Source organism: Sminthopsis crassicaudata, chromosome 4, assembly GCF_048593235.1.
Source record: "Sminthopsis crassicaudata isolate SCR6 chromosome 4, ASM4859323v1, whole genome shotgun sequence".
NCBI classification, from domain to species: domain Eukaryota; kingdom Metazoa; phylum Chordata; class Mammalia; order Dasyuromorphia; family Dasyuridae; genus Sminthopsis; species Sminthopsis crassicaudata.
Window position 1 is genome coordinate 296,525,398 of NC_133620.1, and position 19,516 is coordinate 296,544,913.

At 38.7% G+C, this 19,516-nt stretch overlaps 1 protein-coding gene across 1 annotated transcript in view; it reads left to right on the forward strand.

Moving 5' to 3' along the window:
• The window catches only part of LOC141566784 (dynein axonemal heavy chain 2), a 117,936-nt gene that overhangs the window by 50,834 nt on the left and 47,586 nt on the right, over positions 1-19,516 (forward strand). Inside the window, exons 15-32 of the mRNA XM_074311828.1 lie at positions 1,269-1,461; positions 2,749-2,949; positions 3,061-3,217; positions 6,505-6,679; positions 7,169-7,332; positions 7,587-7,748; positions 7,900-8,003; positions 13,710-13,866; positions 14,061-14,143; positions 14,287-14,467; positions 14,792-14,930; positions 16,171-16,388; positions 16,551-16,652; positions 17,041-17,166; positions 17,771-17,881; positions 18,592-18,780; positions 19,083-19,186; positions 19,266-19,455. Of these exons, the coding sequence (XP_074167929.1) occupies positions 1,269-1,461; positions 2,749-2,949; positions 3,061-3,217; positions 6,505-6,679; positions 7,169-7,332; positions 7,587-7,748; positions 7,900-8,003; positions 13,710-13,866; positions 14,061-14,143; positions 14,287-14,467; positions 14,792-14,930; positions 16,171-16,388; positions 16,551-16,652; positions 17,041-17,166; positions 17,771-17,881; positions 18,592-18,780; positions 19,083-19,186; positions 19,266-19,455 (2,756 nt within the window). The remainder of the gene's footprint in view (positions 1-1,268; positions 1,462-2,748; positions 2,950-3,060; positions 3,218-6,504; positions 6,680-7,168; positions 7,333-7,586; positions 7,749-7,899; positions 8,004-13,709; positions 13,867-14,060; positions 14,144-14,286; positions 14,468-14,791; positions 14,931-16,170; positions 16,389-16,550; positions 16,653-17,040; positions 17,167-17,770; positions 17,882-18,591; positions 18,781-19,082; positions 19,187-19,265; positions 19,456-19,516) is intronic.

Sequence of the window (19,516 nt, forward strand, 5' to 3'; positions counted from 1 at the left end):
GGATTCAAAGCCACATCTCCATCCTTAACATTTATTAAGCACTTACTATGTACCACATATTGTGTTAAGCAGTGAGGAAACAAAAAGAGGCCACAGCTTAATGGGGGAAACAACAAGCTATATACCAATAAATTATATGTGTATATATATATATATATATGTATATATATATACATATATACATATATATATAATATGCATATATAATACATAATAGGAAAAATGTAATTAATTAGAATTAAAGGATTTGGGGAAGATTTCCTTTAGAAGATGGGATTTTAGTTGGGACTTAAAAGAAGTCCAGGAAGCCACGAAGTAGAAATGACGAGGGAAAGCATTCCAGAAGAACAGTCAGAAATGCCTGGATCCAAAAAATGGAGTATCTTATTGGAGGCACAGCTAGAAAGCCCATAACACTGTATTGAAGAGTATATGACAAAGAGTAAGGTGTAAAAAAGACTAGAAAGGCAAGAGGGAGCTAGGTTATAAAGGGCTTTGAATGCTAAACCATATTTTGTATTTTATTTCAAGGCAATAGAGAGACATTGGAGTTTATTGAATTAGGGGGATGACATGCTTGGACTTGTGTTTTAGGAAATTACTTTGGTGGCTGAATGGAGAAGGAAATGGAGTAAAGAGAGGCAGATTCACCAGCAGACTATTGTGATAATCAAGGCATAAAGTAATAAGAATCTGATGATGAAGGCCTGATCTGGTTGACACTGTTGTTCAGTCATGACTTAGTATCAAGGAGAAGAGGATGATTAATAGTGTCAGAGCCTACAAAAAGGTCAAAACGATTGAGCACTGAGAAAAGATTAATAGATCTGGCAATTAAGAGATCATTGATAACTTTGGAAACAGAAGTTTTGGTGAAATCATGAGGTCAGGAACCAGATCACATGGGGTTAAAAAGTGTATGTGAGAGAGAGAAATTGGAGACACCTATTGTAGATCAAAAAGCATTTGGTCATAAAGAACAAAAGATATATAGGATGATAGTTACTAGAAATAAAGGATCATCCCCTAGGAGACAGAGCTTGATTTTTAAAAATAATTTTACTTAGGAACTAAGAGAAAGAAGGTAATATAAATCTGACTTACATGCTACAGAATTAGCTATTACAGACCACTGAAATCATAGTCTAAGGTATCCCCAAACTAATCATATATGCCTAATGCAATTTTCTGGTCTAATTGCTCCATTTTAATCTAAGTAGCCCGTAGTTTTATTGTCAATCCTCAGTGCTCCTCTTCTTCCTCCATAGAGCGAGATGAGGACATCAAGAAGATCCAAACACAAATCAGTGCAGGTATGACTACCAATGCAAGCTTGCTCCAGAACTACCTCAAGACCTGGGATACATACAAGGAAATTTGGGAGATCAACAAGGACTCCTTTATTCGACGTTACCAGCGCCTCAACCCACCTGTCTCCTCCTTTGATGCTGACATTGCCCGGTGAGTGTTGGGTACAAAAATACCTGAATCTTCAAAAGATTCAGGGCTTGGGAAGAGAACCCAGGGCCAAGATATGAGTTCTGAAATAGAGGAGAACTTTAGAGGAGAACAAGGAACTGGGAGATTGGATCCCTTAATTACCAAAAAGGAGTAAGAACTTAGAAAAATCTGGTGAAAAGGAGATAATCGTATAGGATTCTATAGTGTTCTGTCAGGGAACTGGGGACCTCAGCAGGGAAGGACCCATTATGTGGGAGAAGGATTGGAATAAAGACCTGCAAACTTAAGAGTAAAATGACTGAAAATTAATAGGTGAAAGTCTGAAAGACAGAACAGTACTTTTAAATTGGGTTCCAAGAAGAAAAATCAGAGAAAAGAAAAACTCTTAGTTCTGTTACCAATTCACTATATATAATCTTTGGGACACACATGTCCTTGCCCGATGTTTCTCTGTTTCAGCTCTTGTCCCTATTCTCTGATGTCTGATGTCCCTGTTTCCATTGTCTCAGAAGAGAAACACCTCATTTAAAATCTGTTATTCTGATTTCCCTGGCAGAGGTCTGTGGTTGCCTGGAGACAGCAACTGTTCTTTAGCCCTAGTCTAAACCCTAGAGGGGGCCATTGTCATTGCAATAGTGATTATGCTGGTGATGCTTAGAAAAGAATATTTTGAATTTCATGAAGGAAGGGAAGGGATAAGGGAGCATAGAGCCAGATCCAGGGTATGGGAAGTAAGTGAGCACGTGAGCACATGATGCTATAGCCATTATAAATGATAACAGTATCTTTTCAGCCACTTTGTCTCCACTTCTCTCTCACTTCTTCTGGCCCTAGCCTTTGAAAAGAAGACAGAGAAAAGAGAAGAGGGAGAGGGAGAAAGAGACAGAGAGACAGAGATGGGGGCGGGGAGGGGAGGAGAAGGAGGTGGGAAGAAGGGGGAGAGAGAACAACAGGAAAGGGGAGATAGGAATCAACAGGTGAACAGAGAGAACAGAAGAATGAAGGTAAGAAAGAGAAAGCAAGAAGAAATGAAAGAGAGAAAAGTATAGATAAGATATAAATGAGAATGACTAGAAAGATAACAAGATTGGGGAGAGAAACATGGTGGGGTAAAGATTAGCAAGGGCAAAAAGAGGATTGGGGTTGGAAGAGAGATCCATAGCAGGTCAGTGACAGAGGAGAAATCAGTGAAAGAGATGTGGAGGTTAGAACAGAGCAAGGAAGAGGGAAAAATGAAAGGGAGGGGGGCATTGGGAGTGCCCTAACGATGGCTTGGGATCCCCACAGATACACGGAGGTTGCCAATAATGTGCAAAAGGAAGACACAGTCCTCAACATCCAGTTTGTGCTTCTGGACTGTTCCCATCTCAAGTTCTCTTTGGTGCAACACTGTAATGAATGGCAGAACAAGTTCACTACACTGCTCAAAGAGATGGCTGCTGGGAGGCTTTTGGACCTGCACAATTATCTGAGTGAAAATTCTGAGAAGTAAGAGACAAGTTTCCTGGGATAAATAGGAAAATTCACTGGAAGAAGATTTGGGGTTGCATGGGCTGTCTCCATTCCATTTACCCAATCTTTCCTCTCTACCTTTCTTAGAATCAGTCGCCCACCTCAGACCCTGGAGGATCTTGGCATCAGCCTTCAGCTCATGGAGACTCTGCAGCATGATTTGGCCAATACAGAGAGCCAGATACCTCCTATTCATGAGCAGTTCACCATTTTGGAAAAGTATGAGGTTCAAGTACCAGAGAATGTAAGTTTGCAACAACATTGTTATCTCAACATTCATGAGAATATCTCTCCAGTGTCCCAGGCACAGTGTTTCAAAGGCCACATGGCAACTGCATCAGCTGAGTTCCATGCATATGCTTATAAGGAGTGGACTTATTCATTGTACAATTTTCTATTACACTCATACATGTACATCTCGGTCTCTTGCTGACTCTGTTAAGAGGGCTTCAGTTTACCATGATATCAGTGACAGTACATGTCACATGAGGCTTGACCTAAAGAACTTGAGATAATTAGTTTTGAGAAGATGATTTGGAGAGGAGCAAGCGACTCTTCTGAAGTATTTTGAGGTAGCCATACTGAAGAATAATTAGACTGTTCTAGGTCTTGGAGACAGAACAATGAGGTTACAAAGAGACAAAATTAAGGCTTGATGTAAAGAAAACCTTTTTTAACTAGAGCTTTCCAAAAGTGGAACAGCCTCTCAAATAGTGGGTTCCCTCTTCTAATTAGCTCTTTTTTTTTTTTTTTTTCTTTTGGCCTTAATTTTGATTTTTAATATACACGGGTCTTGACTGAACTTGGATCCCTATTGTGGAATTCAGATATACAATGAGAATTCTAGCACATTTTCATATACTCACAGGCATTCATGGCTTTAATCAAAAAAGAGTACCTTACTTCAATAAGAAATTAGTCTCAGTAACAGAAGCATAAAATAGGCCTATTTAATAATCTCTTAATTGCCTTTCTTTTTATAGTTTATTTTTTTTTAATTTCAAATAATTTTTAAATTTTAAATATTTTAAAATTAATCTGTTCCTCTTACTGCCCCCCTCCACCCACTGAACAAATTTAAAATTAAACCTGAAAAACAAAATTTTAAATACCATAGCTTCATAGTCCAGCAAAACAAAATTCCACATAATAATCATGATAGCTAACATTTTATAAATTCCATCAACTATGGTCTAGGCACTGTGCTAAGCACTTTATAATTATTATCTCATTTGATCCTCACAATACCACCAGGAGATATGCACTATTATTATTATTATTCCCATTTTACACTTGAAGAAACTTAAGGCAAAAAGAGATTCAGTTATTTTCCCAAGCTTATACAGCTAGTAAGTGTCTGAAGCCACATTTGAACTCAAATCTTCCTGACTACATGACCAACATTCTATTCATTGTGCCTCCTAGATTTCCATGTTAGCTATGTCTGAAAACATATGAAGATGTTTGATCTTCATTCTTTTGGATGTGTGGCTTATCATCGTTTTGAACAGAGTTCTAAAATTTTTAAAAATTAGTTTGTAATGTTATCATTGTTTAAATTGTTCTGTTCACTTTTCATCAGATTCCATAAAAGATCTTTCTGGTTTCCTCAGAGATTCTCCTTTTAATAATATCCTTATGCCACAATAACATTCCATTACATTGATATATCATAATTTATTTAGCCATTCTTCTGAAGGAGGATACATCTTAATTTCTAATATTTGGCTATCACAAAAAGAGTTCCTATAACTATAATTGCATATAAAGATCCTTTTCAAAGGGAATACAAAATCTGGTCGCTTTGTGGGCAGAATTTCAAATTGCCTTTCAGAATGTCTAGATCACTTCATAGCTCCACCAATTTTGCCTGTTTTCCCATAGGGCCTCTAACAATTGTCATTGTATTCTTTTTTTTTTTTTTTTTTTTTTTTTTTTTTCTGAGGCAATTTGGGTTATGTGACTTGCCCAGGATCACACAGCTAGGAGGTGTTAAATGTCTGAGGCCATATTTGAACTCAGGTTCTCCTGACTTTCAGTGCTCTATCCACTGTGCCACCTAGTCGCCTTGTCATTTGTACTCTTTTGTTATCTATTCCAATCTGATAGGTTGTGAGGAATATAAGTATTGGTGATTTAAGACTTTTTCTCCCCATATAGTTGTTGTTGGTTTAATTTCTTCTTTTGAAAACTCCTTATTCTTATCCTTTGATCATTTTTCCATCTATTCTCTGGTAGATAAATGGGATATGAACAGGCAGATTTCCAACTAACTCTCTATAGATTTGGGGAAATTTCTCTTTTCTCTAACGAATGACATTTCACAGGCAACAAGAAGCACAAAGCTGAACCTCCCTGACCCAGCTTGGTTAGGAATCAGTTTACATGTCTTCACTGTCTCTTTGAAGTAAATCTTTTTTTTTTTTTTTTTTTTTTTTAAAGAAAGCATATTGGTGGGGCAGCTAGGTGGCACAGTGGATAGAGCGCCAGCCCTGAAGTCAGGAGGACTTGAGTTCAAATCTGGCCTCAGACACTTAACATTTCCTATCTGTGTGACCCAGAGCAAGTAGCCACCCCAATTGCCTTAGCAAAAAAAGCAAAACAAATAAACAAACAAAAAGCTTATTGGTGTTAATTGATTAAACAGAACTGGGAGTTAGTGGTAGCCAAAACTGGGGTAGAACCTTACCAGGCTGGGTAGATTGAGCTAAAAGCATTAGAGAAGAGATAACTAGGGGCACTTCTTCCTCTGGAGAGTTAAACTACAATACTCACTATATCTTGTCCTTGGATGGGGAGGACCCAAGTCTTTCTTCCCTTGGAACACAAATATGTAGGAAGAAGTTACCTGAAGACTCCTTGCAGACTCCATCTCTTTTGCTAGCCAAACCAGTCAAAGAAATTAATTAATTATGTGGTTTGCAGACTCAATCCAGCTACTGAATACATGTTCCAAAGGCCACATGGCAACTGCATCAGCTGAGTTCCGTGCATATGCTTATAAGGATTGGACTTATTCATTGTATAATTTTCTATTACACTTATATATGTAGATCTCAGTCTCTTGCTGACTCTGGCTAAGAGGGCTTCAGTTTCCCATGATATCAGTGACAGTACATGTTATATGAGGCTTGACCTAAAGAACTGGAGATAATTAGTTTTGAGAAGAGGATTTGGAGAGAGGCAAGCGACTCTTCTGAAGTATTTTGAGGTAGCCATACTGAAGAATAATTAGACTGTTCTAGGTCTTGGAGACAGAAAAATGAGGTTACAAAGAAACAAAATTTAGGCTTGATATAAAGAAAAACTTCTTAACAGCTAGAGCTTTCCAAAAGTAGAACAGGCTCTCAAATAGCGGGTTCCCTCTTACAGGAGCCCTTATATATAAAGAGTAAGTTAGTCTCCCCCAACTCTCAGATTCTTTGAGTCTTTAAAATGAGAAGAGTAGATAAGAGCATTGAGTGAGTTGGTAAAACAAAATAAAACAGGATTATTGATGATGAGATATCCTTGCATTTGTATTGTCCACAGGTACTAGAAATGCTGGACAGCTTGAATGGTGAATGGGTTTCCTTCCAACAAATCTTGGTGGATAGTGACCAAATGTTGAAAAGGCATAAGGAGAAGTTCAAGACAGGCCTCATTCACTCAGCAGATGACTTCAAAAAGAAAGCCCATAATCTTCTGGAAGACTTCGATAGCAAAGGTGCCTTAGGATCCTGAGGGTCCACAATTTTAGCCTGTTCCCTTTCTTCCACCCTGAGATTTTTGGTTCAGATCCTAGGAGAAACAGAGAAAGATCAAACTGAGAAATTTGACATTTGAATCCTAGAAGAGGAATCAAGAATTATGAAGCGAGAACTGGGGAATTATAGATGGAGAAGGAGGTGCTTAAGTTTGATTCTCTTTTGGGAATGCAGTGTAAAAGTCAAGTCCCAAATAAGGAAAATTTTTAAAGAAAAGAGAAAAGCTTACAGTCTTTTCTACACACATTCTCCCATGCCTAAATATTGTATTTCTGTCTTATACAACTTCCACTGGTGAGTCTTCCTGTTTTCTAATCATCATCTTTATTGCAACAGATATCATCACATTCCTTCCTTCTCAGGAGCAGTCACTCTACTTTCAGGAGAGCCTGGTTTGGATGAGGAAGGTTGCATATCCTTGAACCTAGTACTCTTTCTCTTCCTCACAGGTCCCTTCACTAGCAGTGTGGGCTTTTCAGCAGCCTTGGACCAAATTGCAGCTGTGCGGGCAATGTTGGCTTCCATGAGAGCTGAAGAAAGTGCTCTCCATTCCAACCTGGGCATCTTCAAGATTGAACAACCTGCATCCAAGGACCTACAGAATCTGGAAAAGGTAAGATACTATCTTAGACCATTGGACATAAAGTAGGAGGAATATGGAAATAAGAACAAAATTCATTTTGAAAAGCTGGTATTAAAAGAATTTGGAGGAGCTTGTAAAAGAGCAGAGGAAGAGAAAAAGAGAAATGGAGATGTATTTATACTTGGAGAGGAGCAAAGGAAACAAGTTCAAAGGAAGCAAGATCAAAAAAGGACCAAGAGAACAAACTGCTCTTATTAAGTTTCTCTTTCTCTTTGGCCAAATAGGAGCTTGATGCCCTGCAGCAGATCTGGGAGATCACACGGGATTGGGAAGAGAACTGGAACCAGTGGAAGACTGGCCGATTCCTGACACTGCAGGCAGAGGCCATGGAAAGCATGGCTCATGGGCTGTATCGCCGCCTCACCAGGCTGGGGAAGGAATATAAGGTTTGTAGAGGGAAGCATGAGGGTGGTGGAGAAAAGGCAGGATTGTCTTTTGTAAGGGATATAAGATGAGAATATGAGTAAAAGAGAGAACTTGGGTCCTCTCTCTCAAGAATATAGTCTTATATGCTTGATTAACTTTGTTTCTGCTCAGGACCGAAACTGGGAGATCATTGAGACAACTCGATCAAAAATTGAGCAGTTCAAACGAACAATGCCCCTCATTTCAGACCTGCGTAACCCAGCTCTCAGAGAAAGGTAACATTACTGGTAGGGAGACTTGGAAGTTAACTTTTCTACCTGTGCCCTTCATCCTAGCCCTTCCCATCTTCTCTGGGACTTTTTTTTTTCTCTTTCTCTCTCTCTTAATAGTTCTTCCTCTCTCCTTTTTTCTGCCTAAAAATAAGTTCAAGTGTCTCCATATTGGGAAAAAAAACAAAACCTTCATTTTTTTCTTTACTATTTAGTTACTATCCTTTTTTCTCTATCACCCTTCCCTAAAATGTAATGTCAGTCAGCCAGTATTTATTGTCTCCTGTATGCCAGACACTGTGCAAGACTCTGGGATGGCCTTAAGGAGCTTTCAGCCTAATGAGGGAGATAATTTCAAAACATGCTATACATAGGACAAATAGGAAATAACGAGTAGAGAGGTATTGGAATTAAGAAGGGTTTCCTGTAGAAAATGAAGTTTTAGTTGGGAAGATAGAGAAATGATTAGTTAGAACAAAGCAGGGAGACTATGTAGACATGGCAGACAGTACTGGATGGTGCCCAGAGCTGAGATATTATAGTGTCTTCTTTATAGAATGTCCAGAAGGCCACTGATGAGTTAAATATAATGTGGTATGATATTCACTTGGAGTATTAGGGGATACTCAAGCAGATTATTCTTCTAGGTCTCCATGCCTGTTCACTAAATAGATGTCAGACACTGACAGAAAGAATGAGTTTAAATGGATTTCTTTGTGCTGCATGCAAATTTTTTTTCTTAGACCCTGTGTTCCAATTTAGTTAGATATGAAAATGTGATGTTAACTATTTGTAATTATAACTTATTTCTGTGCCTCACCTTCTCCTTTGAGGTATTTCTTTCAGCATCCATAGGTTCAGATACTTGGTAGACTATGACCATTGAACTTTAGTAGCTTGTAATTAAGATACAAAAGACTATAAACTTTCTCTGTCATGCCAGCTTTTTACTAAGTTTGGTGCAATGGGAATGTTTATGGAGTATGTACAAATGTGACTAATAAAAAAGGAATTGGGAAAGGGCTTTCATTTTCTATTTCAGGTTTATATATTAAAAGGAAGTGGAGGAAAAGGAAATTTTCTGCAGTTTACCAACCACAGGATTCACAATAGATCCTCAGGCACTGCAACTGATTATAACTGACATTGCTGGTGGTGAAGCATTTTTTTTCTTCAGTTCCCAGTTGTTTCTCCATGTTCTGAATTTGTCTCTAAACTCCTTGCACTCCCAGCCATCTTGCTTCTGGAGATCTGAATTTGAATGATAAAAGAGATGAAAAAAAGAGGAGAAAGAAAGTTCAAAAATTAGACATCATCCTTTTATTACTCTTGTGAGGATCTTGTACCTCTCCCCCCAAAAAAGATTGCTAATGCAAGATTTGTCATATCTCAAGGTTTGTCCTGCTGTGCTCCCCTTGTGAACCATTTCCCTTGACCCATAGGATCACTACAAGAATCAGAAAATGGGGCAGTTTCTTCCAGATTTCCTTTTATAGTCAGACTTTTAAAAGAGTAGTCCACAGATGTTGTCTTCATTTTTGTATCATCTTCTCACCTTTTTAGCCTGGCTTTTGCCTCCCCACATTACAAAAGATCTTTCTTAAAATTCACTTATGACCTCCTAATTAGTCCTCTAATGTCTAGTTCTCAGTCTTCATTCTTTTGACTTCTGAAACATTTGATATTCTTGTATTTCCCTTTTTTCTTCTTTTCTTTCATACTTTCTTTTTTCCTAACCCTTTCTTATTGAAATAACTTTGGAAAAATATCAAGGGAAATAGTAATACATGGTAATACAATACCTTTATGATCCTTCTTAATTTCTCTCTTCTCTGCCATTTAATGTGAGTATTTCCCAGTGGGCTGCCCTTGGTCTCCTTTTTCCTCTTTCTGTCTCTGTAGATGCTTTTTCTCCTCCACCCCCGAAACTTCAAATGTCATCTCTTATGCAATCTATTTCTCTAGTCCAGGTCTTTCTAATGAGCTCTAGCATCATATTTCCAACCACATATTGGGTATTTTCACCCAAAGTCCTAATGGCATCACAAATTCATGTATATAGCATCATATCAATATATATCCATCTCCTGTGACCAATTCTTAGTGATTTATATGATATGAAATTTATGTCTTTGTATTGGGATGTCTAGTTCCTCTTGACCCAAACTTTGGGCATTTGTGTTTAGACATTTGAAGTCATTCATTGGACAATGAAGACATTTATGACTCCTGGATCAAAAAAACTGATGAAGTTCATATTCTTTGGCTGGTCCTTGGATTGGCATTTAAAGGGAAACAAGGAAAACTCATCAAGAAAGAGAAAATTTTTCCTACCTTTCCCACTTTCTATAGATATAGAAGGTTTACAAAGAGAGACAGAGATCGATCCACCACAAAGAAACATTTTTTCTTGACAGTTTATGAATTTAGGTATGAGTCTTTGGGACTGTTAGGCTTTTGCTAAACTCTGGGGATAAAAAAAAAAAAATGTAAAAGACAGTCCTGGGACTCAAGCAGCTTCCAATTTAATTGGGGAGTGTAAAGCTCGTGGTAGCTCCCTGGAGGCCTCAGGGCAGCCCAGAGTCAGGATAAAAAGTCTTTAGAGGGAGAAGTAAAGGAGATGGACAAAACTGCCACAAGCTCTCCACCAACCTCCTTTCTCCTGGTCCTCCTCAAAGTGAGTCTGGCTTCTCTCACTCCACCCTCTAACTCCTACAAGGGAGCAAGGAATAGTGAAAAGGGCCATTTTTCCAAGCATATACTAATAGAGTATTGTCCAATAGGTTATTAGCTTTAAGCGCTCGGTTGTCTGAGTCCAGTGCACCTACGTGCAAACATATATGCAAAACAAGCTATATACAGGTGCTAGATAGAGCACTGGGGCTCGAATCAGAGAGACTCATCTTCTGAGTTCAAATCTGATCTCAGATACGATGTGTGATTAGGTATGTGACATTGGGCAAGCCATTTCATCTTACTTGCTTTAGTTTTCTCATCTGTAAAATAAGGTGGAGAAGGAAATAGCAAATCATTTCAGTTATTTTTGCCAAGAAAACCCAAATGGAATCATGAAGTCTCAGATACAACTGAAACAATTGGATAACAACAAAATTAGTCTTTTGCATTTGCTGTTGGGCTAAATAAAGCCTGTCCCATATTTAAATTCTTGTTACCTTGAGTGCTTGCAAAGACAGTTGAGGACCCTTTCCTCTCCTCTCCACTCCTCTCCTCTCCTGTTCTCTTCTGTCCTGTCCTTTTCTGTCCTGTCCTGTCCTCTCCTTTCTTTTCTTTTCCAAAATACAAAATAAATTCTGATGTTACTAGAGGAAACTATATTTGGGTTGGAAACATAGATTTGGAGCATAGAGCATAGATATGGTTACTTTTGTGGAGTCCTCAATATTGAACCTAAGCTACATAACAAAGTGAAGTCTGAAGGAAAAGGTTTTTGCTTTGAACAAGGAAAGGTTTCATGGAAAAAGTAATCTTGTTCAGGGCCATTTAGTAGTAGTGTAGGCATACCTCTGATATGGAGTATGTCATTATTTTTATATTTATTATAACTTTAAATTAAAAAATAGCCTCCTAATTGAGCTCTCTGTTTCTATTTCTTCCCCTCATAGTCTGTTTTGTCTGCTATAACAAAATTAATTTTCCTAAAGGATCACTTTACTCATTTGTTCCCATGGGCTTAATTATCAAGTAGGTGACTCCCAAATTTCTCTCTTAAATGATAATCTTTTCCCTGAACTCTAGTTATGCATTACTAACTGCCTGCTAGAAATTTTTACTTGGATGTCCTGCTGGCATCTCAAATGAAATATGTCCAAAATGACATTACTTATATTCTCCACTAAATCCACTTTTCCTCTAAACTTTTCAATTTTTTTTGAGAGGACCACTATCTTCCCAGGTTTCCACCTTTGACTTTTCCCTTTTCTTCATCTCCATCCAGTCAGTCACCAAGTCTTGTTTATGGCATGTCCATCAGTCCCCTTCTAATTTTCATGGCTTCTACCCTTATACAAGCCTTTATTACCTCTTGCCAAGTCTGTTCCAGTAGCCACCTAATCTCTCTCCCTGTTTCTAGTTTCTCTAGTTCATCTTCCATGTAATTGCCAGAATGATCTTCCACATCCCTTCTCAGCTTGAAAACTTTAAGGGACTTCTCATCACCTCTAGAATGAAATATAGTATTTTCTTTATGGTATTTAAGCCCTCTGTAAGCCTGTAATCAGGCTCCAACTGACTTTTCCAACATTATTTCACATTACCTGCCATTAATTATATACTCTATCCCTTTGATCAACTCATTGTTTCCAGAATTTGGTATTTTCCATCTTCCAACTTCCTGCCTTTGGACAGACCATCATCCCCTATAGTTGGAACATGCTCCAATCTTACTTCTTCCTCATCCAGGACACCTTCCCTGATCTTCTAGTTATTAAAACTTTCTCCCTCCTCCAATTACTTTTTGTTCATTTATCTGTATTTGTGTTGGTAGGGACTGAGTTTGTATCCTCAGTATTTAAAACACAGTGCCTTGTATCTAGTGTCTTCCCTCTATTGATTATTTCCCTTTTAAACTATATGTAGCTCTTTTTGTACTTGGTTGTTATGCATGTTTTCTCCTTTATTAGATTATGAACTCCCCAAGGGCAGACCCTGTATTTTGCCTCTTTGTATCCCCATTATTCAGCAAATTTAATAAATGACTATTGACTGACTGACTGATCACTATTGACTAGTGAGGAGTTACTAAATGTTTAAAGTTTTGATTGAATAAAAATAATACTACTTTGTATTTGTATGCAACTTTTGTAGTATTTAAAGCACTTTCACAAACATCTCATTTTATCTCTATAACAGTTCTTTGAAATAAGTAGGCTATATTGACATTCCCATTTTACAGATGAGAACATTGAGGCTTAAGACAAGTTAAATGACTTATCTAAGATCACTCAACCATTAAGGGGAATTGGACCTAAAACTAGTTTTTTTGAAACTAATTTAGAGGTTCTTTCCACTATTCCATGAATATGTAAGTCATGTCACTTCCTTGCTCAACAACATTTAGTGGTTCCCTTCTATATGTTAAATAAAGCCCAGACACCTTGGCCTGGCATCCAAAGTCTTCAGTTGTCTGTCCCCAGCCTGCTTCTCCTGCTGTATTTCTTACTCACTTCCATATACAACTCCTGCAGTTCAGCCAAATAGTTATCTATTCATCACTTCTCAAATGTGCTTTGCTACTCCAAATATTTTTATTCCCTTTATTTGGAACACCCCTCATCCCTACCTTTGGCCCATGGAATGCTGTTTGGTCTTCAGGGTCCAGATTTAATGTTAAAATTCCTCCAGCTAGAAATAGGCTTTCTCTCTTCTAAAGTTCTCTAGTACTTTGTTTATACCGCACAAATGATATCTTATTTTTCCTTGTATTATAGTTACTTAGTTTTTCTCTCAATCCCTCCACCAGATTGTAAATTCCTTGAGGGCATTAATTATGCCTTCCCCAGATTTTCTCTTTCATAGAAATTTACAGTACATATACTCCTCATTGAATCAATGTTTGTTGAATTAAAAAAAAAAAAAAACCTTTTATCTCTTGGGAAGATAGAAATGTGAGCAATCCTAAAAACTTCCCAGGAGAATGCTTTGTTGTTTGTGGCCCTAAGCTCTTTTCTCAGAACTCCCTACCTGTGTCTATAGGCACTGGGACCAAGTGAAGGATGAAGTGCAGAGGGCGTTTGACCAAGAATCAGATAGCTTCACCCTGGAACAGATTGTGGAGCTTGGGATGGATCAACATGTGGAAAAGATTGGGGAAATCTCTGCTTCAGCCACCAAAGAGTTGGCTATAGAAGTGGTATGGAACCTGGATATTTAACAACCCCCCCCATCTTCACTTTTCCCTATTACCACCTTCCTAGCTATTCTGTTTTCTTCCCCTCCTAGAAATCCAGGCATCTGGTTTCTTATTCCTTGTTTTGTCCTCTCAGTCACTATTCTCCTTAGCAACTTGGGACCTAGTTTTAAAGTCTTCCATTTTTCTCTATATAGGCATTACAAAATATTGCCAAGACCTGGGATGTGACCCAACTGGACATAGTGCCCTACAAAGACAAGGGCCACCACAGGCTCAGGTAGGATGGTACAAGAAGCCAGGAAGTAAAGTAGGGCCCTACAAGAATGTATTGAAAGCTAGCAACTGGGGATCAGGTTTAGATGTTTTGGAACCAAGGTGTGACAAATAGAAAAGGAACATATATGTCTTCTTCTATCCCAGAGGAACAGAAGACGTATTCCAAGCATTGGAAGATAACCAGGTAGCTCTGTCCACTATGAAAGCATCACGTTTTGTCAAAGCATTTGAAAAAGAAGTGGATCTCTGGGAACGTTGCCTTTCCCTCATCCTAGAGGTTATTGAGATGGTGCTCACTGTCCAGCGCCAGTGGCTGTACCTAGAGGTCAGAAACAAAGCATTCATCCCCATTTCTCTGTCTTCCCCTTTTCTCTTCTCCTCTTGGAATTTAGGTATCAGCTCCCACTCCTAATCCCAAGCCATTCATAAACACTGATATTTGCCCCAGGTCCCCTACCTGATTCTCCTCTTTATTCTCATTTCCATTCCCCTCCCCACACCAAGCTCAAGCTTAGATACTCCATCCCTTATAGAAATGAACCTTCGCTCTCCCAACTTTCTTCCATTCCTCCTCTCTCTCAAACCTGAGCAGAGATTTAAGAAGCAATGGGGATGGGAATATGACTCATTCTATTCCTGGTTTCCCTAGAACATTTTTCTAGGAGAAGACATCCGTAAGCAACTGCCCCAGGAATCAGCTGCTTTTGATGAAATTAACCAAAATTGGAAAATAATCATGGACCGGATGACCAAAGACAACAATGCTCTCCGTAGCACCCACCATCCAGGTACTCTATACACCTTTTGCCTCCAAAAGACCAGTAGTTTACTGTCCTTAAATTGGATATGCTCCATTTAAAAGTAAAATAGTGGCTATCTACACAGTGTAATTTATGAGGCATCAATCTTCCCTATCTGCCCAGAGATCACTAAATTACTAAATTGATCCCAGCTTCCATGAAATCTAAATAGGTTTCATTTCTTAGGGTTAGAATAAAAAGCAGTCAAGAAGTTTCTCAGAGCATCTAGTGACTAAAGAGTATAAATATCAGCAAAGAAACTTAAAGTGCTACCTATTCACATAGATAAATGTATGTGTATGTTTATACAAGAGAGTTGACAAAGATTATGTACTTCAATACTGGAGCAGCTTCAAACACTTATTAGCTGTGTAACCCTGAAGGGGGGGGGGGGAAACCTTATTTGCTTCAGTTTCCTCATCTATGAAATGGAGAAGGAAATAGCTATCTACTCCAGCATATTTGTCCAAAAAAACCCAAATGGTACACAAAGAGTTGAGTATAACTAAAATTTCTTTAGCATTTTTAAGCCTATGATACAAAATACTTCTTTTGTTGAAATGTATGAAGTTCTTCAGCCATCTCTCTATAATATTCAGCAATTCAAATAGTCTCTTAAAGGCCCTAGCTAACTAAACATTCTTGCTTCTCAAGACATCTCAGAATTTAATCCCATGGTTAGTTTATTTCAGCTCACACCTACCCTCATCTTTTTTAAAGAATGAAGATGAAGGAGATGAAAAAAACAATTTGAGGAGGACATTTTAACACTAACTCTGCTATTTTAGCAGCTCATTTACTATAATTTTGAAGACCTTTAAGGAATGATGAACATTGCAGTCTTTTCTTTTTTTTTTTTTTTTTTTTTTAATCACTGATGTGTGGGAATGAAGTTGGAGAAGGTTGCAGGGCACAGATTCCCTGTTACAGGCCTAGGGATGGACAGAATTTCTTGATTCTCACCAGGCTTTGGGATGATCCAAGGTGTTCAGCTGAATGAGAATTATTCCAAGGATTAATGTAGCCTTGAAGAAATTAGGGCAGAATGGGGAGGGGTGGGAAATGGTATCTTGGGGAGTGGAGACTATAGCTCCCAATTGTGGTGGCATCCATGATCTACAAAGACTTATGAGACTTACCTAAACTACTAATAGTGAAAGCCTTTGCTAAAGTGGGGAGAGTTGGGACTATCTATAAAGTAGATGCTACTCATTGATCTCTTCCCCAGGCCTCATGGATAAACTGGTGGAGATGAACACAAGCTTAGAAAATATACAGAAATCTTTGGATATGTACCTAGAAACCAAGCGCCATGTCTTCCCCCGCTTCTACTTTTTGTCCAATGATGACCTGCTGGAGATATTGGGTCAATCCCGAAACCCAGAAGCTGTGCAGCCCCACCTCAAAAAATGCTTTGACAACATTAAGTCACTACGAATGCAGAAGGTCAGCACCGAGGGCCAAATGAAGATGGGAGTAGGAAGGAACAAAAGCAGAAAAGCCTTAGGGATGAGGCAGCAAAAGAGTTTGCAATTGTTTAGATGCTCTTTAGGATAATCTGGCTTTAGAAGAAAGGGAAAGGTAAATGATGGTCTCTCTTTTTCACAGATGGGTGGAGTCAGCAGCAAATGGGAAGGTGTAGGAATGTTCTCAGGTGATGGAGAATATATTGATTTTCTTCACACAGTGCTTTTGGAAGGGCCTGTTGAGGTAAGGAAGGAAAGGCCTTGAGACCATGCTGATTCTTCTTCCTGCTCTGCCAGTCACTTGGCTTTTTTATTTTTTTAGAAGTAAAGCAACTTTGGAAAAGGAAGTAGCATTATTATATATATATATTTTTCCAATAGCTGGGTTCTTTTTTTGAGACATAAATATCCTATGTTCCCAGCCTCCATTTTCTTCACAGACCCAGGCTTACTGCTTTCTTTTTCTGTTCTGTTCATGGAGATGTCTTCAGGTTTTGGCTGTCTCCTCTCCTCCTGTCCCCAACGTCTATTCCCTTCCTAAGATCTAGGTATATTGTCCTCTAGATCTCTTCCTTATTTCCTCTTTAGCCTTTTGTACTTAAACTCCATTTTCTGTTCACTCCTTTGCCTAGGCTTGGCTCTGTGATGTCGAACGTGCTATGAGAAACACTCTTAGGGAATTGCTCCGGAATAGCCGCATTGCCCTCAAAAAGTTTCTTAACAAGAGAGACAAGTGGGTGAAGGATTGGCCTGGCCAGGTAAATTGGATTTAACTTCCAAATTCATTGAGAATGGAGGTGTGAGAGGGTGGAAGTTAAAATGAGGAAATAGGCCTCTGATCTCTTCCCACTATTCAAGTCTCTTGCTTTGTCTCCTTATTCACTGTTAACTTTCTCAAAACCCAGGCATCCAAACTATTCCTTCTAAGTAGCTATGTCTCACTTTTAAATAAGAGATTAGGAATATGCAAATTTATGTAGAAATAAGTCATTGAGAATCAAAAATTAGTGGTTTATCCCCAATCCCTTACACATGTACAAACATACTTATTTGATTGATAGAACATTAAAGTTGGAAGGATCATTGGAAATCATTCTAGTCCACCTTCCACATAGGAGAAAATTCAGGTCTGGGAAGAAGAAAAATAGCTTGCCTAAGGTTATAACAGTGATAGAGCCAGAATTAGAATTTAGATTGAACTGTCAGTCCAATAAGTCAATTTGCATTTATTAATACAAATATGAATTCAATCCCACTAGACCATAAAAGAGGTAGAATTTAGAAGTTTTAGAAGTAGGCTAGGTAGATTTTCTAAAAACAAGATTAAGGGCTTTTGACCCTTCCCATCCTGATGATTTCCAGATGGGGATCACTTCTAGTCAGATCCAGTGGACAACTGATGTTACCAAGTCCCTGCAGATAGCTAAAGAGCGCTCGGACAAGAAAGTCCTCAAAGTCATGAGAAAGAAGCAGGTAGGAAACTGAGTCAGACTTGGGGAATGGAGAACTGATAAATTGAGAGTTTGACTGGGAAATGGGTTAGAACTTGTAAGTAGATAGAATGTTGCTGAAAGTTCAGGATGGGCTGGGATTTTGTTTGACAGTAAACTGAAAAACTGGTGTTGAGATTGACATTGGCACATGATCAGAGTTAGAAATATAGACAGACAAAGTAGCTAGTTAGGGTGCAATAGGGAAGTAAACAGTGATACTTTTTAATATTACTTTTTATAAATGCACATAGTTAAATGTCATAGTGTGTAGTTACTTTGTGATGTGTCATATATAATAAGGGCTCAAAGATTAAAGTAGACAATAGCACATAAAAGGGTGTCTTTTAAGAATATATGTATGGGGGCTGCTAGGTGGTGCAATGGGAGAGCACCAGCCCTGAAATAAGGAGGACTTGAGTTTAAATCTGGCCTCAGACATTTAACACTTCCTAATTGTGTGACCCTGGGCAAGCCACTTAACCCCAATTGCCTCAGCTATATTTATTTATTTATTTTTACATTACTGAGATTTCTAAGGGGCATATTTTCAGACTTTGCCTAGACTACACCAACTTTTTTGTCCTGGAGTCCTGAGCAGGGTTGGAGTTAGATGGATGTGAGAATATGAAAGTATGTTTCAGCTTAGATTCAGTCACCTCCTTTCCTACCATCATTGCCTAATACATGTAGGTATCAATACTGAACAAGTACTCAGAGGCTATCCGGGGAAACCTGACCAAGATCCTCCGACTTAAGATTGTAGCATTGGTAACTATAGAGATTCATGCTCGTGATGTGATAGAGAAGCTCTATAAGAGTGGTCTTATGGATGTCAATGCCTTTGAATGGCTCAGCCAACTCCGCTTCTACTGGGAAAAGGTACTGTGATTTCAATTTGTTACTGACCTTTTATAATATAATCATATTCTAGTCCTCTAAACCAATTCTTAAGTTAAATTCACCTTTTAACGTTCTCAAAAATCTCCTAAATTAGCCCCAGGTTTTAGTAGTAATTTGTAATCTCTAATCTTTTCATCATAACTTCTTTCTCATTTTCTCTATTCCTATCTTTAGCTCTCTTCTAAGTCTAATCCTGCTCCTGCTCCTTTCTATGCCCAGTTCTGAATTTCTTCCTCTTCTTCATTTTATAACTGCCTCTGAATTAATCTCTACTTCTCTAGGATCTTGATGACTGTATAATACGACAGACCAACACACAGTTCCAGTATGGCTATGAGTACTTAGGTAACTCTGGTCGACTTGTCATCACTCCTCTGACAGACAGGTAGACCATCAGGGGCAGGGAGGGCAAGGCCGTAGGTGCTGAGGAGGGGCTTGATCTCATTCCCAAACCTGCCCCACAGGTGCTACATGACTCTGACAACTGCCCTTCACTTGCACCGTGGGGGCTCACCCAAAGGCCCAGCTGGTACTGGTAAGACAGAGACAACCAAGGACCTGGGCAAAGCCTTGGGCATGTATGTCATCGTAGTCAACTGTTCAGAAGGTCTTGACTATAAGTCCATGGGTCGAATGTACTCAGGACTGGCTCAGGTTAGAGTTTCCATGCCTCTTGTAGAAACCTTCTGTGTAGTTTTTCTCCTTCACTCCATCT